At 40.4% G+C, this 20,761-nt stretch overlaps 2 protein-coding genes across 2 annotated transcripts; one reads left to right on the forward strand and one right to left on the reverse strand.

Annotated features, from left to right (window-relative positions):
- Nucleotides 1-14,422: 14,422 nt before the first annotated feature.
- cdcp2 (CUB domain containing protein 2) lies at nucleotides 14,423-18,343 on the forward strand. Its single transcript, XM_086205090.1, has 6 exons — nucleotides 14,423-14,486; nucleotides 15,005-15,352; nucleotides 15,470-15,808; nucleotides 17,019-17,372; nucleotides 17,519-17,697; nucleotides 17,784-18,343. Exons 1-6 carry the CDS (start codon nucleotides 14,423-14,425, stop codon nucleotides 18,087-18,089), a joined length of 1,590 nt encoding a protein of 529 aa, XP_086061216.1. The 3' UTR covers nucleotides 18,090-18,343.
- tceanc2 (transcription elongation factor A (SII) N-terminal and central domain containing 2) lies at nucleotides 18,128-20,742 on the reverse strand. The gene is made up of 4 exons (XM_086204230.1): nucleotides 20,309-20,742; nucleotides 20,080-20,221; nucleotides 19,357-19,550; nucleotides 18,128-18,604 (listed from the first exon to the last, which is right to left on the reverse strand). Exons 1-4 carry the CDS (start codon nucleotides 20,405-20,407, stop codon nucleotides 18,416-18,418), a joined length of 624 nt encoding a protein of 207 aa, XP_086060356.1. The 5' UTR covers nucleotides 20,408-20,742; the 3' UTR covers nucleotides 18,128-18,415.
- Nucleotides 20,743-20,761: the final 19 nt, after the last annotated feature.

Here is a 20,761-nt window from a genome sequence, read left to right on the forward strand (position 1 = left end):
GAAGAGATATCGCACCGCAGAACAAAATGGTTCCCCCCCCAGAGGAACCCCGGAGACAACAGCAATCACTTGTTGTCCTGCGTATGTTTCGCATCTGCAGCGCCGGTGACGTCTTTTAACCAGCAACCGTTTGCTAATTGACTTTCCCTGCCACCTTCCATTTTACCCTTCAAGAGCTCCTTTGTCCTCTTGCCAGGTCACCGTTGCATACAATAATCCTTTTAAAATTGACTTACCTGTTTAGATTAGGTTAAATTAAAAATATTATGAATTAGGTACCACACTTTTAATAATTTTGTGGCACAAGATATAACTTGTTCTCACTGTTTGATTAATCCATGGCCATCAGATGTAACTTGCTCCGATAAATTTAATTTGTTTGTGACCAGGAGAAGTAATTCATTCCCACATTTTGAACATACATTGGAACACGTGCATCTGATGAGTATAGACGAGACTAGCAATTGGACCACAGGCATTGATCGGCTGATCCTTGATAGTCCACAAGGGGCGCGGATCGTAGCTGATGTTGGGATTGTTTCTCGAGATGAGAGGTTTCCGAGTTGATAAACAGCAGTGACAAAGAGCTCACGTCACCAAACTCCCGGGAATGTGAAACTGTCACGTTTTGTTTTGTTGTTTTTTGTTTTTGTTTTTCAAATCTGAGACAAATACGTAAAATATACTCTTGCTGCTGACTGAGATTGGTGAAATGTGGTAATGGGAAGCAATAGCAAGCGCTGCCGCGAGAGGATTTATTTTTTTTTATCATGGAGATAAACACCACAATGAATAAATAATAGCTGGTGTCATGTATAAAAGATTATTTGTGCATTATTCACTACTAATAATAGTTTATTCCAGAGGTCCAATGTTTCTCGAGTGCAAATAACAAAATCTTACTGATATATTTCTATGAATATTTCATGAGAACTGAGCTATGTCAATTATTCACTTTTATTGTAATGACATTTTGACTTGGAGGCCTGGAGTGGAGCAGGTTTCATGAAGTTAAACTAAAAATTAAGTCAAGAACGGTAACAGTTGAACAACAAAATTGAGCTAAAGAGATATCCTAAGAAGACAAAAACCAACAATGATGTATCCCGCTGGTGTTGAAGTAGCTTCATCCGTTTTTTTTTAAAGAAAAAGAAATAGGTTTACAAAACATTTCCATTCATTATGATGAAAAATCTTTACATTTCCAGTTCTAAAAAAAATACTCACTGAAGCACATGTCTATTAATCTGCAGCTTTTTAGAAACTAGAGAACTGCATCTTTTTCTGTTTTGGTAGGTTTACAGCAGGAATCAGAAGGAATGGCTGGAGGCTGATTGCCAAGCACAGGGTCAGGAAGTCACAGGAAGGAGCAAACAAACAAACAAACAAACAAATATTGCTGGGTTTGTTCTTTTTTGTAGAAATTGTTGTATCAAAAAATTTATAAAAAGTTTTTTTTTTTTTTTTAAATCTCGCTTTATCTTTTTAGGACCAGCTTACATTTTCTTGAAATATATCCAGGACCGGATCATCTTAATATAAATGTAAAGTCATGGATTAAAAATGTAAATAATTTCATTGCAGTGACATAATTAGATTCATGACAGCCCAATTTCCATTTTCTAGTCCGTAATACACACATTTTCTGTTACAATTCCTCTCATACAATGAAGAAACCTCGAGCATAATTCCTCCAAAGACAACCAGCTGAGAAAACGCCGCAAACCAAGGACATCTGCACATGCTGTCTTAGTGGAAAGTTGATGAAATGGTTATACAATATAGTGAAACATCCACATATAAGCTAAAACACATTTCCATATTCCATTCGTGGAGACAAAACACATTTGAATGCAGGAGAGACATGTGGGGCATAAGATGTAGAGCAGGAAATGGAATAATCTAAGCTCAGTCACCATACAACCTTTCGAAAATAATAAGGTGACTGGAGTTGTAGGTAGGCAGGCAGGGAGATTGGCAAGATTTTATCACATGAGAGCAAAGGCATATTAATCATAGTCCGGGCACATATGAGCATGACGGTGAGGAAAGAACTCGGGAAAGGTTAATGTGTGGAAACGGGTGTAATAATGTGCAACGTTGGAATACTGAAATGGTGCGTTCAATATGTAGCAAAGCAATCACTGCACTTTGTCACATGTCATCGTACATAAGGCAATGCTACGCATAAACTGCTGGCATAAAAAAAAAAAAAAAAGTGTAAAAATGTACACCGTCTGCCAAACAGCATGAATTTCACAATAAAAACAGAATTGTTTGTGTGTGGGAAGCTCGGCTGGTTAAGGTTGTCGCTTTGAATCTGACTCAGCCTTTCCTGCGTGTCATCCCCTTTCTCTCATATTTCCTGCGTTTCTCCATATAGACTCATAATCTCAAGCATCATCCTAATCATCAGCAGCACTTTGGGCAAATAACAAACACTTGTGACATGCCGAGAACACCAAGTGATAATAATTTCCAGTTCCATTTCTCACTCATTTATGACCTTGATAAATATGACAAAAGAGCCACTGTGGATGGAACAAAAAGCAAAGCTGGAACAAAATAAATCCAAACTTGAGTGATTTAGCTCAGCTTCTTTTTGACATTCCAGCAGGCTACAAGCTTTACATCTCTGTTTCAAATGCAAAATCAAAGAGACTGTGTACTCATCAGCAGGCTACAGAGCCGGCAATATCCCTATTTGTCTCACGGCATGGATGTGTTGGCAGCCAGCCCCAGTACTCATGGTGCTATTGCTTCCCACTAATGAATGGAGGCAAGAATTCAAAGGACATATTGAAAAGTAGCGACACAACTCAAGTGTTCACTTTCCAAGATTTGGGATTTTGCTGACATAGAAAGCATAAAAACAGACAGAGGACAATAGAAAAAGGGATCACATTGGATATATATGTTTTCATCAGAGAGCCCATGTCTGCCTCATAAACTGCGCTGACTAAAACCTAAAATGTAGGTTCTAATCTTTGTAGCGCCTAAAATGTCAAATTTTATCATAGGTGTTTAATACAAACAATACAAATTTGATTATATTTGTTTTTGTGGGCTTTCGGGTCGTCAGGATTCCTTTTGTCACAACAGAGAGAAAGAAATATATCTATTTTTATGTTGTAGACACCATTGAGGTGGAATCTAAACCTTCCTACCGAGCAGCATTTCATTGTATGGAAGCACATTTTGGCCAAGGGTAAGAAGGAAAAAAATAGAGGAGGAATAAAGTTGAAATGTCAAGAATTAAGTTAAAATACCATTCAGAGAATGAAGTCCAAATGTCAAGAAAAATCATGACATTTTCAAGATGAAAGTCAAACTACTTGTGTGAGTGAATATGGCTGCATCTATCAACAAAATGCCTTTCCTCGAGTTGGAGAAATTACACTTAAAAATCAAGTTTAGTCACAAAGAAATTCTTTATCTTGTAACGTATAAACATAGTTAGGTAATAAGTATAGAGACCTTGAAGAGATTGCTTCTGCTGAGAAGGTGAAAGTACACAAACCAGAGGTGGCTGCGTTCGTGTAAACTGAAATTGCTGGATGATGGATTGTTATGAGCCTTTCAGGAGGTTAACGTCACCAAGGACTCCCTCAACCAAAAGTGAATGTAAGTATAAGGTTTAAACATTTCTTTTACAAGACAGTCTTTATCTACTCCAAACTGACCATCGCAGGGCCAACACATTTAGACAGACAACCGTTCACACTCACAGCCACGCCTGCGGTCAATGTAGAGTAGATAAATTGACCGCAGGCGTGGCTGTGAGTGTGAACGGTTGTCTGTCTAAATGTGTTGGCCCTGCGATGGACTGGGGATGGATGGATGGATGGATGGATGGATGGATGGATGGATGGACCATCTTTATCAAGATCAAGACTGCTTTAAAAATATACTTTGAAGGGGAATTTCAGTCTTTAGACGTACAAAGCTAACGATATGCTAGGAACAGCTTAGCATGCGCAGCATCAGGTTGTAGCATGACAGAGCTATCGTGATGCCGTGAACGAAATAAAGTAACCCACGGAGGTCACACAGCCACAGCTATAGCTTTGCAATACTTCTTTCTTCAGCATGACGACATTTAAAAATCAGTGACAACCTCTGTGGCCCTGTTAAGCCAATTTTTAGCAATATAAAAAAAATCCTTCTTACAAATGTATTTTAAATGTCTAATAGTTTAAAATATCTGTATTAATTTTAAGAACATAAGACTTTATTTCAGGCATTCAACCAAAAACTTCTTCAAGAAACCCAGAGGACATGTTGGATGAGAAAACTGATCAAGGTGACTGATCCTGAAAGAGCCGAGCTCCACTTCAGATGTCTCTACTTGATTCTCTTTTGACTTCTTTCTACAATCTTATAATAAATTTATTATCTACATTCCAATTTGATTCTCAACAAACACAAATAATAATAATAATAATAATAATAATAAAAAACCTTCCTCCTCTTATTTTCTTTCCTATGCCTGGCCCTGACACTTTTGGCTCATTCCACTGCTGGTTTGTAAACTTTTTAGTTGCTCTGAATCGTCTGAATGTCAGGAGCTTGCACTCTCAGGGTTCAGCGTCATTCCGCATGAAAGAATTTATTCTTCAAACTAATTCAAGAAACACCCCATTATCCAAACAGCCCTGCCTTAAAAAGAAAAAAAAAAAAACATTATTCTTACTCAGAGACATGGAACATTTGCACACAAATACCTGAAAAGCAAATAATTTTGGACCTCTGCTGAGCTCAACATTGATGCAAATCGGAGTCCCGCGACATCAGCATTGCAATTTGCCTTTTCTGCCTTGTAAAGGTGCTGTAATAAGCATGTCGCTGGTTCAGAACAACAGTCCGAGCCTTCCAAAGCAATGTTGTGCAACATCAATCAGGACTGTGGGTACTAATGGGGCTTCAGTGGCCATCAGAGAAGGGCAGCCCTCTGATAGATGAGGGAACATGGCACAAAACAGCTCCACACAAACATATCCTCATCAGTCTGCAAGTAATATTATCACGAGAGGCATTTGATGATTCACGGTCAACGTATAGGGGCAGGGAAAGGTGAGAATCATGCAACGGTTTTATTACGCTGAGCACATTAAAGCCAATGTTTGGGAGGAAGGCTATTTAATTAGACCCCTATTAATCACAGTAATTGGTCACTCTGCATCCCGGGAGTGTAACCGGCCAATAGCTGTTAACCTTCTGTCTCTGTTGCTGCTGCTGTCCCCCCTTACTATTAATACTGGTGGGCATCATTTCCAAATGACTCCTGGGAAGAAATTCTCATTGGCTCACAATAAGGGGTTGATTATCTGCAACTGTTTATTCATGCGAGGTGGATTACTTCTCAAGACGACTTCGAATTAGTATATCTCCGACAAACACACATTTTGCTTCGCTGTGCAAGTATCTCATGGATTACAAGTTGCCAGCTGAATAAAGCCACGCCTAATGAAGAAAGAAATGTCATAGGATAATTAGGGCTGGTCAGTGTTTTTACTAGCTTGTCGTGTCAGATTACTGCATCATAGATGAGTAGGAAAGTACCAGCACGGCTTTTGTTGGCCGTTATTTTAGTAGTGGGGTGCATTTTGAACAGCAGAGTATGAATCTTGGATGCGAAGTAGAACATGGGTATTCTGTGTGTGTGTGTGTGTGTGTGTGTGTGTGCCCAGACTGTACGTATAGCCGGTGGCCTCGCAAGAAATAAAAAGAAGAAGAAGAAGAAGAAGAACGGCAAGAATGACGGGTACACTTGTCTATCTGTCAGCAAGAGCCAGTCCCAAAAGGCATCTAAGGCCAAAGGGGTCAACAACGGGAAAGAAAGCTGTGGACAGACGATAAGATCCTGAACACGAAACAGAGGCTGACCTTGTTGAACGTGTTTTTTGTGTGACTTCTCTTGATGTAGAAATTAGGTATTGAATCATAGGAACTGAGTCACTGGTTCGCAGTATTCAGTTGTGCCTCCAACTTCTACATCATACTGTAATTAGTGTACTATATATAGCCACATAACGAAAGCCTCGGAAAGGTCGTACATGTATCCTTCATGTTGCCCTCTGGATTGTTATAAAGACTTCATGTGGGAGCTCGTTCTCTCTGTTACATCACCATTGCAAAGCTCAGTCTAAACATCGGTATGTTTTAGTTCAGGCGAAGAAATAACTGTTCATGGGGGGGAGCAAAAACATGGACTCGCAGTGTAAAACTCCACTGGAACACTGATGTCTGGTGTCAGCTTCATACTATTTCTCTTTTTTTTGTCTGAGGTGACAAGAACCATAAATCCTATGACCAGGTTTTTAATTTAAAGATATGCGTACAGTGAAAGGTCTAGGACATCTTATCGATTAATCACTCCGAAATGTTGCGTTTGTCTACCCTGACAGAAGAATAACACCGATTGTCATGACGGTTGCGAGTGTGAGTGAAGCAGAGGATAATTGGCCCCAGTTTGGCCAGGACCAAAATAGCCCACAACACCATGGTGTCCTCGCCTGATTCATGAATTGTTCTTAAGCACAAATTTGTTCTTACTCTAAAGATGGAAGGAACCAGGAGCTACAAATAAACTGCAGTAGGAATATATCCTAAAAGTCAGAAAGAAGCAAGATTGTTGTACACCCTGTTCACTCTCAAAGGTTGTTTTTTTCATGGCTTTCCAGTACAATTCACCAAGATGTTTTTCCATGACATAAAATTCATAAAGTAGAGTAAAGGTAGATTAAAAAGTGTTGGTTAACATCGGTGAACCAAGACTGCAAACGTTGTCGTGGACATGAAACTGCAAAGTTCACCGTGGTGATGTTGAAGTTATGAGGTCAACGGTGTGGGCCTTTCCACCCGTGAAGATTCTCCTGCAACACAAAACATGTGTCATCAACTTTTCTTTGCCTGATATCTTATTTTTGGCAACAATCACAAACCCACTGTAAATTGTCCCGTTGTTGAGGGGACCAATGGCAATGCTAACTTCAGGGTCGCCGTCATCCCTGAGGAGCTCTACTGCTCTTGAGGCTTTGCTTCCTTTCTATTACATTGAGACCTAAAAACCCCAACCCATTATATTCTCATCAGTCTGAACTGTACTGTTTTCTGCTAATTAGCAAACACTAGCATGCTTTCTAACAATCTAATCGTCACACCTGCTTAACATTAGCTTGTTAGCATTGCTGGTCTGATAATTCTGCGTTTGGTGAAGCCCGCTAACACAGTTCGTCTCTCTTTTGACACTGGTTTTGGAATATCGTGTCGACAAACAGTCACAAACCCCGACGCTTAAAAACGGCGACAGAACTTCAGCAGGATACCCAGCTCTCATATTTGGCGCCGAGTCGCTGAGCCGTTTGTGTGACCGCTGTCCCCGTCCGCTCCATCGTTCAATTCTTTTAATTACCTGCGTGAATATTCATGGTAGATCATAGCAGCACCAATCTTGTGATATAGTTGATGCATTACGAGTCAGATGTTTAGTACCCAGTGAGTAAAGGGTACTAAAAACTGCTTAATCAAGTGCTCTTACTAAGAGCCATAATTGTACGCAATTTATGTGCCAGGGTGCACTTCCCTCACCCCTGATAAGTTCCTGTTATCTGGAGTATTTGCTCTGCAGCATCACTATGTGAATGATTAATTAAAATGCTTTCACTTTCCCCTCTAAAACAGCACAGCCATGCAGACAGCTCAGTTGGAACTGATTTATAGAGTTCTACTTTGGATGCTATACTTGTATGTGTTTGAAGAGCTGACATGTTATCGTTATTTTACAAAAAAAAAAAAACACTTCACTTGTCACTAATGACAGAAAATCTCCAACTGTGACTTTCAAAATTATACACACAATTAGCAAAGCAGAAATGATTAGCATTTAGTTTACTGATGTAAACAAACATCATTCATGAACATTAGAAACGTGTTAAATGGCTGTACGAGGTGTTTCAATCAATTTAAGAGAAAACAGTTTCCAATCGTATAATTTGGTTTTAATAAGATGTTGGTTTTTTTTTCATTTATTAAACACTATTTTACCCTTAAGGAAAAAAACAACATTAACTTCAGGATTAACAGCTTCTATGAGGTTAAATAACATCATCTTACACAACCTGAAAATGCTGATTTGAAGGATTGATCAACTATATTTGACAAACCATCTTCCAAAAAAAAATGTTGCACGTGTGATGGTTGAAGTCTTTTAATTATACAAATTTGCCACATTTTCATTTTTTAGGACACAGAATGAAAGATCTTTGGCTTTTGGAATATTGGATGGACAAAAGTCAATCCTTTTTCATTAAAAACCATTCTCGAGTTCTGGAGTCTTAAATAGGAGGATATGCTGCATTTTATTGTCATTTATGACATTCAATCACGAGCCTTTGGGTTTGGGGGGATTGCTGGATGGACAAAAGAACACGTCACTTCAGGCTGTGGAAAATTGTGCTGAGCCTTTTTAACATTTACTTGACATTTGTAGACCAAATTATTCATTGATTAATCATGAAAATAATTGGCAGATTAATCAACGGTGAAAATAAATGTTAATGACTGAAACTGGTGGTTGGAGCTGAATAGAATTTAAACATTTGAGTACGAGGATTTAAATGCTAAAGATAATGACTTGCCCTTTTTTACAAAACCGTATCTTTAATATTTTGAAGATCAAGTGTGAGAGGCTGGGGCAAAAGCTCAAGGATGTTCAGCTGTTTAAGAGAATGTGCTGACTTTTATTGACTATAAATGTTACATGTCGAGACAACAATTTGCTGCTGCGGTACGTCGTCTGCCATGTTCCGTCCCGCAGTTCCTCTTCACTCGTATTTCTTTCTAAACAGGCGTCTCATGTCCACAAATTCTCTCCACCCTGTGAAACTCACCCGTGTCCCCTCCGCTGTGGACATGATTACTGCTGTGGATAAATACTCATCAAGACTCCGGCTGCTCTCTAACATGGCTCGCATCTTCCGACAGGGATCGGCAGCAGCGTGCAGAGGCAAATATCACCTTCCTCCCCTGCTACATGCAGGTCATTTCCCTTGTTTGCATATGTACCCACATACTTGCCCACGAATGCAGTATAATATAACAGCTCTGCGATAAGTCCTCCTTCATGAGGATTGTAATGTTCAGTGTTTATCGAATCTGTAGGAGAGAAATGTTGATTTACTTTAATAATCATTTTGGAGGCTGTAATTTGTGTTGTTAGTGAACTGTGCTAGGTTCTACAAAGGGGAGGTACTATTGTTTACTCACCTCTAATTCATTTTCGTTTTTTTTTGGGGGGGGGGGTGGAACAACCATTTGTCAGTCTGATTGTAACGCAGTATACTTGTGAAGTACGTGTCGCGAAGTACTTCCTTCTATTCATAAATTCTATGCTCTTTAAGTTGTCCTTAAGTTATACTTTCCAAAACCATTTTCCAAAACCCAATGCAATGTTCCACAAAAAAAAAGAAAAAAAAGTCAAGGATAAGTTTAGATTAACTTTTCTAGTTGCTCAGGGTTAAGTGACCATCATCATTGTATTTTCGATAATAGACTAGAGGAGAGCGTCACCCTATGACGAACCAGTCAGGAAGTTGTGTGAGGGGATGAATCATGCCATGACTGGAGAATAACGGCAGTTGTCCGGAAGTTGGGAGAACGTGGGCTTTTTGAAAGGGGCCTTAATGACACAGGAGCTGTATAACAGCTTGTACCAAACAGGAACTGCATAATTTGCCGGTATAAGAATTCAAGGAACTTAGAAACAACTGTGACTCATGCAAAGCTTATCTAGTTGAGTCAGGATAAAACCAGAAGGGCACCTAGAGAGCACAGACCCCCACCGAGGCCACGTTTTTCCGCTGTGTTAAGCAGATCAGCCAACAAAATTTAAAGTGCTTCAAGTTCCTGTCAGTCACATCAATATTTAAAGACCCCAATTCTTCCTTTTTTTTTTTTTAATGAAGCCTTGAAAAGGCATTTAAAATAATCTCCTTTAGTTGCAACAAGCATTATGATAATAAATGTTGTAGAGATGCAATCCGTAACATGTTTTCATTTCATTTTAACATGTAAAATGGAAATCTAACGTGATGCGAATGCAAATCAAATGACCTTACATGCGTCTCTTATCTCGCGCCGTTGCATATTTGTCGGAGATGTTTCCCTGGTTAGAAGCTCTATGCTATTTTTTTTTTATTTTATTTCTATTATTTGTGGCTCATCTGGTAAGCTTTTATTGTAATTTGTTCAATTTTCCATCTCCATACCAACAAGGTCATCAGCTGGACAAATCATCCACTGTAGGTGTGCTGCATATTAATTAGATTTATTGTACTGTAGGTTCTATTAAATTAGCTGTACATATTTGCAGTTGTACTGAATGGCAGTGTCTTTGTACGGCTCAGCTTTGCAGCAGCGACGGCAAAGAAAGAAGTTCATCTCAAGTCTGCGAGCTCTGACTTCTCAGTGTCACATTGTCTACTTTTTACAATGTTACCACAGCCATTTTCTATGATTCTTTTTGTTCATTTTCACTCTAAATGCAATTAAATTCAAAGGTAACAACCCGTAACCAAGTAAAAGCCGTTTCATTCCCTCCTGCCGTGGGAAGACGAAACAGTCGCCAAGCAAAGTCGCTCCTTTCTCCTTTCTTTTAAATGGAATAACGGAAGCCATTACCCTTATAAGTATAAAGGGGCTTCGCTCATCGTGGTCCATAATCCAACCTGTGAGCTCCCTGAAATGGCGGAGAAACGACACATCAATATTGTCCTTGGCGGAGAGAGAGAGAGAGAGAGAGAGAAGGAGGAAAAGTGGGAAAGTGATGTAGAGGAAATGTTAATATAATCACGGTGTGGAAGAGGAAAAAATATCTGACTGTGAGCGAGCACCAACTTGGAATACATTGTTCAAGGTTATAGTCCCGATTATGTGTTAATTCAGTCTGGCTGGTCCACTACAGCATAAAGATGAGCACCCTATAGCTCTTGGATTCATTTGAACTTTCTTGTGATGTTAGTTGTCCTTTTATGCATTTTATGTTTGAATTTTTAAAATTTATTTTAAAATTTATTTTCTTTGGCTGGCATCTTGACTAGAAGTCAATGGCTAAAGGGATACTGTATCCCAGTTGGAGTTTCCTTGATAAATAAATAAAAATATAACCGAATAAAACTTCAAATTTCATGTGGCGCGACTGTTGTCTGATTATAAGAGCCTCTTACACTCAAAACTGCTTAAAGGAGTCACTATCCAACCACATTCAATGGAAAAATCGTAGAAAAAAAAACAAAAACCCTCTTTTCTAATTCCAATGCTGCAGAAAAACACAATGCTTTAAAATAATTAGTAGCTTAAAGCTGGAGAGTGAGCAGAGATACCGGCAACTACAGCGGAATCTGTGACGAAATCTCGCCCCGATGCAGATATTTGTATGCATTTAAACATTTAATTCTTCTTTGTTACCGAAATTTAAGCTGCTTACGAAACCTTTTCATCCACATCCTCAGCTTTCTTGTTATTTTGATCAAAAGATGGCAGTTGCCACAGCTGTCAAGTGCCCCCACCCACAACAATACACACGCGTCAGGAAACGGCACACACGTCTTGACACCCCTGCCAACCCCATAAATCCCATCTACTTCTGATTCATGGTTTTAGTAATGGATTATTTACACTCCTGAATGTAACCACTCTTTTTATGTTTTCCTTTTTTTTACTCTTTTTTTTTGGGGGGGGGGGGGCAATATCATTCAATTAGGCTGTAAGAGACACTCCAGGGCAAAAGGCTGCAGCTGCTATTTGTTTGAGGGAGATTCTTCTTTATTCAGCTGTAATTTTCCACTAGTTTTCAACCTTATTTGTTTGTTGAGTATTTACTTGGTAGTAGGTGAATTAATTGCTCTAAACAAACGATATCTTTCTGAAACACATTTCAACGCTGCCCAGTATCCACATCCTTGAACAATGACAAGCTTTCAGAGAGGACAGAATTAAAATTCAAAGGCAAGGCTGTTCATTTCAGTTCCAGGAATCGCCGTGTGAAAAACACTTGACTGATTTTAATCACAGTCTTATTTATTTCAGCTTAGAGCTCGCCATGACTTTTTCCAAAACAGTGCCGATATCTGCCCTTTTCATGATGCAACAGCACCATCTAGCAGGTCTCTGTAGGTACTGGCGTTGCTTTTCTGAAGCCATTAGATATTCACTCTGCCTTCGCAGCACTGCTGGAATAGCAGACATTTATTTGCAGAAAAGGCTTTTACTAAAAGTACTTCATCTCCCTGTCTGATATACACTCCATTGAGTTGGGATTATTGTTGTCTACATGTTTCTGCGCTTTTCAGTTCTAAGACTTTCAAACCGAGGGGAATGAGTCATGGGATATGATTGGCATTCTCTAAATACCACAAGATATCTGTCCCAGTGTCGCTGCTGCATTCTTCTCAGAAACAGAAACCAGAGCGTAAACAACATTAACATTAAAATTGCTTGCCTCTTTGGGTGAGATGACCTTGCTTATCGCTCATAATGCACAGCTCGCACTGTTTAGTAGTTTGTAATGAAATATTTACATTCAACGAGACTTTAAGTTAATTTGAACTATTTGTCAGAGCTTTGTGTTGCATCTCAGTCATTTTCAGTTCATCTAAGGATTTTGTTAAACTCCAACTCTCAAGGTCATGGACAGACTTTTACGCTTGATGGTTTTCCTCTCTAATATTTAACGTCGTGGTTGCATCGAACACCTCAAAGAAGTCAGATGTTTGATGCTGTGGGATACTGGCCCACCAAAGCATGGGAGGTGACGCTGCACACACTGTTGAATCTGACCAAGATCGGATCTGAGCTTTCTCCATCCGTCCCGCACCCACCATCGCAGTCACACGGCTGCTGCATCAGTCACTACTGATGACTGGTTTGTTCCTGCGGTCAACCAAATGGTGGCCTCTGCAGGACAAAATACCCATTTTCTTCTTTAGATGTACCATCTGTTGCTTCTGATTTCGTCTCTCTGGCTGACATTTCTGGCTCTGTGTCCTCTGGTTGGTCATCAAATGTTGCTGCTGATCAGCCACAGCGGTTTGGAAAGTTGTAAGGTAGAAATCAAATAGCTAACAAGATCACAAAGGATAACTCAACTCTTGATATGATCTCACACACACACACACGCACACACACACACACACACACCCCTGTCCTGCATTTTAGATGTTGCCCTCATATACACCTGATTCAAATGAACAGGCCATTGTCAGTCTACAACAGAGCTTGACAGTATACTGAAGATTATTGCAAAATTGTAGTTGTCGTTTTCAAAAAGGTTACTTGCAGTTGAAAATGAGAATTGATTTTTGCCGCTATATATATATGTATATTTGATGTCAACTGACTTCCTGCTGTGCTCGCGAGCGGTACTGCTGATCGGGTGTTTAAATGTTAATATGTGAGAAAATGTATTCATGACGGATTTTCTTGTTTTTTGCGATCTCAAACGCAATGTAATCGATACAGAAGTGAGAGCTGCTGTACAAATAATGCAGCTCGGTCTGGATGTCGATATCACATAAGAAAGATGCTGCTGTCGTATTTGAAAAGTCTGAGGAAGAGCGTCTATCTGGAAACATTACTCACGTGGATGCACCGATGAACTGTACATTAAGGCAGCCAGAGTGTGCAGACTTTTCCTCGTTTTTTTTTTTTTTTTTTTTTTTACTTTAACCTTCAAAATCCAACACTGTTCTGACATCAAACACCAAATTGGACTTCGAACCAACAAGATTTTGATGCCTGCTGTCAGTTTTCTTCGTCAAATCGATGCTGTCAGTTGGTTTGGAGCTGCACATTTCTCCGCTGTTGTCTGTTTCCATTCGAGGTAGGTCTCTGTAATGCTTTAACTTTTACACAACAACAGCAATGTCTACTCGCTGCCCCTTACTCCTTGACATCAGAAGTTGTGGAATCTTCTCTCCTTCACACTTCTCTAATGAAGCCATTTATATTGGTGACAAATGTGATCGTCTGCTCGTTCTTCATGTCGCTCTTATCAACTCCACTTGCAGCTGGTGGTGTGTGTGTGTGTGTGTGTGTGTGTGTGTGAGTGAGAGAGAGAGAGAGAGAGAGAGAGAGAGAGAGAGAGAGAGAGAGCATCATTAAAAATGTATAACATCTCCCCAAACAGTGTCCTGACAAGCCACTTGTTCTCATTGGATTTCAGTCATTAAAATTTAGTGAGGAGGGAAACACATGGCCTGGGTGGGTATCAGGTTCTTCATTCAGGCTGTGGATGAATTTTTCAAAGTCTTATTACATCCACAGGCAGCACGAGGCTGCACACTATGACACTGGTGTTATCTTTTTCTGCTGTTACTTTAGCTGCGACAAACGCAAACAAAAAAAAATAAAAATCAACAATACCATGAGTTTCTGGGTGGCTGCATTGATTCATTTGCTGCTTTTTGGCAAAGCTGCTTCTAAAAAAGGTGAGTCGCTGTTTGTTATCTTACTGGAGAAAAGCTTGTGTTTGATGGGAGCGCTTCATCCTGCAGCTGGTGAGTGCGGCCTCAGTTCTTCAGTGGCATCTTGTTATGAACTTTGAAAGGGTTTCTAGAAAACAAGTCGAAAAGAAAATGTCAGTGAGCTTCACTGTTGTATTTTGGAGCTGTAATAAAACATGTACAGTAATAAATGATACGATTTTTGAGGGCCTAGGTCACATGACATGGATGCTATTGAATAACAAACACTGAATATTACAGTATATGAAGAAATGTAAGAGTTGTGTCCTGTACTTACGGTTTAGTGCTCATATCTTGTACTGGTTTGGAGTCCGCAGGTCACATGGGAGCGACCCTTCTGAAAATAAAATAAAATGCAGAAGTTTTCAGTACGTGACAAAAACTATGAAAATGTCCTTCTAAAACATCCATAATATACAAGTAATAATAATAAAATGAAATAAAAAAAGCTGTGTGTCTTAATAATAATATGTCTCTGTAAGGAGTCAAGTGTGGAGGAATCCTGTCCACTCCATCTGGGAATATCTCGAGTCCGAACTTCCCAGGCCTGTATCCGTACAACATCGACTGTTCCTGGCTGATCGTGGTGCCTGAGGGCTCCTCTGTCCTCCTAACCTTTCACCACTTTGAGCTGGAGTACCACACCAACTGTGGTTACGACTATGTCAAGATCTACAACGGTGTATCAGAGGATGAGGGGAACCTTCTCGGCACATTTTGTGGTGATGCGTCGCCACCTCAGTTCACTTCATCCTGGAACGTCATGTCCCTTATCTTCCATTCAGACCGTCATGTGACATACAAGGGCTTCAGTGTTGGCTACAGGAAAGGTAGCTTCATATTCTGCAGCATGCTAAGCTAACCGGTTGAAGTTAGCTTGTTGTTGTTGTTTTTTTTAATCAAACAGTGTTGCATCTATCCTAGACCTTTTATTCCATCGTCTCTAGATATGTGTGGTGGGGTCCTCACTGGCCTGTCAGGTGTCATCTCCAGTCCAGGCTACCCTCATGAGTACAGCAACAACGCCGACTGCACGTGGTCCATCCATGCGTCCAACACCAGCGTGGTCACCTTGGTCTTTCTGGACTTCCAACTGGAAAATAATGAGGGATGTAATTTTGATTTTGTCGCCCTGTTTGATGGCCCTATGGTCACAAACCACCTGGGCAAATACTGCGGCACTGACAAACCCGCCAACATAGTCACGAGTTCTAATCAGCTCCTGGTGGTCTTCAAGTCTGACTTCAACATTGGGGGACGGGGGTTCAAGGCTTACTACTACTCAGGTAACTAGCCTCCAGGATTTTGGTTGTGTCTTTGTAGGATTTTTGAATAGGAGGTTTGCAAATAATAAAACCTCTGGGTTTATATAAAGTAATCTTTATATACAAACACGTAGGAGAGAAAAGCTGCAGTAAATTCCCCAGAGATGTCTCCTCTGAAGAAGCTGTAGAGAGCTGAGGGCCTCTGTGATTGGCCCGACGGGCCTGTAGTTGTCTGGCTTCAGTGTTGGACCAGCAAGACAGAAAAACATTACATCATATCTGAGGTTTGAAAGGAGGAACATGAAAGGCTAAGAGTGTGACATCAAAGAAAATATCAACTGATGAAATCAAAATTGGAAACTTCTACCACAACATTAAACACCACATCTGACAGAAGCTTGGTAGAGCTCATCACCCACCTCATGCCGTCCCTAAAAGACTGAGGGCTCACCCATCAGCCCTGGTTAGCAATCAATAAATCAAATGGCCATGAGGGTGAATTCCTAAACTGTAGACAGCAACACCACATAATCACTGAAAACGTCATGGTTTTGTTAGAGGAGTTCAAAACTGGATCGATTTTGTTGCCGAGGGTTAGACGAGAAGCTCAATATCACATTGTTTGTCCATGAAATCTGACACTGGCTGCTGGTGAGCTCAGCTTAACAAGACTGGGAATGGAGGGTGCTTTGTATCTAGCTTCTCTTCTTCTTTATCAAAAAAAGGACCTAAAATTATTCCCCAAATTAAAAAAAAAAATATATATATATATATATATATATACAGTACATATATATATATGTTTAATACAAGGCTGCTTATGCCAGGGCAACATTTGCCCACCATACGGTTAATTCTGGCCTATAAAATATAAAATAATCCTAAAAATTATACTGTATGTGACTGTTTATGCTTTTGTTTCTTGTGAGGTAGAATGATCTCTAAACGACAGATTTGTCACAATTTGACCGGCAGTGTCACACTGACGTTAAGCTCTGGTTTTGTTTTCTTCATTTTTGCGTTTTAACAGAAGGTGAGGTTGGTGCACGGCCCATTAGCCACCAGTTTTTAACCTCCAAGGGAAAAAGTCTGAGCATCCTCAAATCATTTTCAATCTGCAAATTCCTAAAACTCACGCCATGACCTGCAGAACCCCTTTGGACCAAGCAAACTAAGAAAAACTAACAAAAAATAAGGTTGGTCACGTTATCTGATGAAGTTTATTTCCCAGGGGAATGCCAGCAAGTCCTGTCTGCTGTTACTGGCAACTTCACCAGCCCACATTTCCCCAACATCTACCCCAACAACATCAACTGCCACTGGAGCATCTCCATAGCAACCGGGTATCGCATCAAACTCTTCTTCCCTGTCATGGACTTGGAAGACCGAAACAGTCTGTCGGACGAGTGCGACTATGACTCGGTGGCAGTCTATGACGGGGACAGCCAGACGGACACCCTGCTGGGACGCTGGTGCGGCAGGGAGCAACCGACCTCTCTCATCTCGAAGGGGAACAAGATGCTGGTGGTGCTGAGCACAGACAGAATCGAAGCGCACAGAGGATTCGCTGCTTCTTATCTTGGAGGTAGATATAAATAAATTCACTTGATTCAGAATCCTATAATAACCTTCAGAACTGTTTTGATTGCTTTAGGGTTAATTCATGCAGGTAACAGCCTCATAAAGGCCGCAAAACTTCACATCTCTTTCCTTTGTCTGCATTACGCCAAGTGGTTCCTGTGAACGTTAGCTGCACGCGGTCAGAATTCACCATCCTGATACCGCTGCAGTCGTTACCTCAGCTAGACCGGGAGAGCATCTACCTGGGAAGCCCAAAGTGTACCGCCCAGTTAACCGCAACGTCATACAAGATCCTGGCTCAGTTCGTTAACTGTGGCACTGCTAGTCAGGTGACCAGCCACGGCACCATTTCAGCTTGATTTGGGACAGTAATTTCTTCTGGCTCCTAGTAATGCCGTCTCTTGAACCTTTCCAGAAACATCGTAACGTCACCATGCTGGTAAACAAACTCTACATTGACTTCTCTGATGGGAAGCAGCAGAATGTGCAAGAGTATAAGGTGCAGTGTGACGCCCTGAGGAAGATAGCGTCGGTGTCCATCATCTCAGCGGAGGAGCGACGTCTGGAGGAGCAGTCTCAGCAAACTCACAAAGACAGTGGCGGCGGCGCAGGAGATCCAGAAACTGAACCTCATGACTTGAGCGACATTGTCTTCATCAGCATCTGTGTTCTGGCTGTCATTCTCATGATCATAGCGATTGTTTGGCTGGTGCTCCTTTAGTAATGTGGTCTTCTACAATGAAGAAGGGACTTTAAATGTTGATGATGTCATGTTTTTATCATATTTTCTATAAAAAATATCCACAGACAGTATAAAAACAAAAATCCACACATTATTCCATTTCAAAGAGAGCAGCATTATCACCTTCACCAACAATAAATTGCATGTTTTTGATGGTTTACGTGTAATAGTTTCAGCAATTTATGTGCCACAAAATGTAATTATTTTTTTTGTTCATAAAAAAAAAAACGTACATGCCTTAAAATTTCAAGTAAAAGAAAATTGAGGTTTTTGCTACAGTCTGAGCTGGTGCTCATCATTATGGGTTATTTCTTATATTTGGAGACAAGCTGGTTGACTGTTGTCCTGTTGTCCTTCACTTGAGCTCTGAGCTCAGCGTTGTGTTTGAAGGCAAAGACCAGCGCTCGCACCGTCCGCCTGTACGAGCTGCTGACTAACCGCGAGCTCTGGTGGAACACTTCCCTCTCCAAGTTGTCTATGAGACCGCAGTCCTCCTGTAGGTTAGGACAGAAAGGAGAACATTTAGTACATGAATCACTTAAGATTAATTGAAACTAAGTAATAAGCAAGCCAGAAACTAAATGGGTTATAGTTACCCCCCCCCCCCCCCCCCCACACACACACACACACACACATACATCATATACAGATGCACTGTAATGCTGCACGCCATCTGTAGATTTTGGGCTTCTTTTAAAACTATATCACCATCGGTCGGATGGATGATATTTCTATCAGGCCAGTTTTGCTCAAGTCTCTTCTTCTGTTCTCATATAAACAACAGATGAGAAAACCATGATGTAAAAATATCCTTATAATAGCTCCCAAGTGTTTCGGAAGTAAAAATGTTACTTTTTCATCATCACAGTGTTTTTCCAAGTTTGACACAATGTAAATTATGTAAACTTGTATATGTACAGATTATAATCATCACGGCAAACAGATACTGGCAAAACATCCAATGCATCCATAATGTGTATTTCTTTAACTTTTTACTTACATTGTGAAATGAATTTATCTATATTTTTAGTAAAATGGGACAAAAAAAGAGTTTATCTGTGGAAGATTCAAATAAAACCTACCATGTTACCATGTGCACTGAACTTTCATGCCAAAAATAATGCAAGAAAGAATGAATGAAACAAGACATCTTAGTCATTAAATGAACATGTGCTGAAAAATAATCTCACGACAGAGACAGTGACTAGAATGAAACGAGCAGGGAGGGTCTCTCTCCGTCTCTCACCTTGACCTCCAGGGCTTCAGCCATTAGTCTTCTAGCGTTGCTCCTCAGTCCTTCAGATTGTTTGTCGGCGCGCACTTCAATAGACGGCTTATTGGAATTCTCCTCAATGAACGTTCTCCAATCAGTGTAAACTTTTGCTGCCATTGAACTCACCTCAGGGTCCAGATGCTTGCGCATTTTGTTGACAGTGTGACCTTGTGGGAGAGAAATTTTAAGGACAGCAGTTTTGGTGGCTGGTAGCTGGTGTTTTCACATAATAATTAAAAAAAACAGTGGTCAGTGGTCTGTGTTAGAGTATAAGATGAACTGGGGTGAGAATCTGGAACCGGTAGGAGAACTGGTACCCTAAACTCTGGGACGAGATTCTCATGTATTTCTTTTTAAGTCAAGATTGTTTGAATATGTCAGATGAGAAAAACGCATTTCAAAATTATTAATAGCTTCTGGTCATTTTTTAAAATACCCAATCAAATGGTGTTCATAATAATAAAACAGCAGAAAACTTGTGCAGGACTTTTCCTATTTCTCAAGTGGAAACTGATAAGGAAACGATAAAGGAATCAAATATCTGACCAATAAATGTAACTGATATCGGTACTGATCGATAGAATTAAAAGCCCATCCCTTCCAGACATGAAATTTTCATAGACTCATCTATTTATTTTTTTTAATATAGTGGCATTATGAGTACAATGTGACTGCATGGAAGATTCCCCAGCCTACCTATTTTGGTGGACTTGAGCACCTCCCTGGATGGGATCTTCCGGCTCAGTTCTGTCAGGGCACTCAGCAGATTGTCTCGGTTCTGTTCTGGCAGCTCCAACATGGACTTGTACCGCATAATGTCCTCAATGACGACCACCCTCTGTAAGAACCACAAGAAATGACCACTGAGTGCATCTGGCACAAACTGCTGGAACTTGGCCTCGGAGAACGTAGCCAACTAGCTCACCCTTAAAGACTCAATGGTCGCTTGTTTGTACACCTTCTCAGTACCCTTGGCTTTTTTAGGGGTCCCCCCCTTTGGTAGCCGCACCACAAACTTGTCCATTTCCAATGACACAGCGGGAGGCGACCTATTACACCTATAAGTTCGTATTTTACAGTCAAAATATAAAATTGTAAACGTTTTGTAGCTGGGACGAGAAGTCACCTGTTTAGTACAGCTAGCTAGCCGTAGCTAGCTGTAAGGCTGAAGAACTAATGATGCATTTAAGTACGGTAGGAGAAGCTGCTTATACAGGAACGTATTACCAGAAATTACGTTACAGAGACAATCTAGAAATTTGACTAAACTGTTTTTTGACATAGTGCAAAAGACATAGTCGGTTCAGCATGGTTGCAGGCTAAACCAGATTCCAGTGAATAATGATGTAGTTGTGTCACAGCCACCGTACAATGTGTG

Source organism: Aulostomus chinensis, chromosome 5 (assembly GCF_037954235.1).
Source record: "Aulostomus chinensis isolate RoL2024-O1b breed Wild chromosome 5, RoL_Achi_v1.0, whole genome shotgun sequence".
NCBI classification, from domain to species: domain Eukaryota; kingdom Metazoa; phylum Chordata; class Actinopteri; order Syngnathiformes; family Aulostomidae; genus Aulostomus; species Aulostomus chinensis.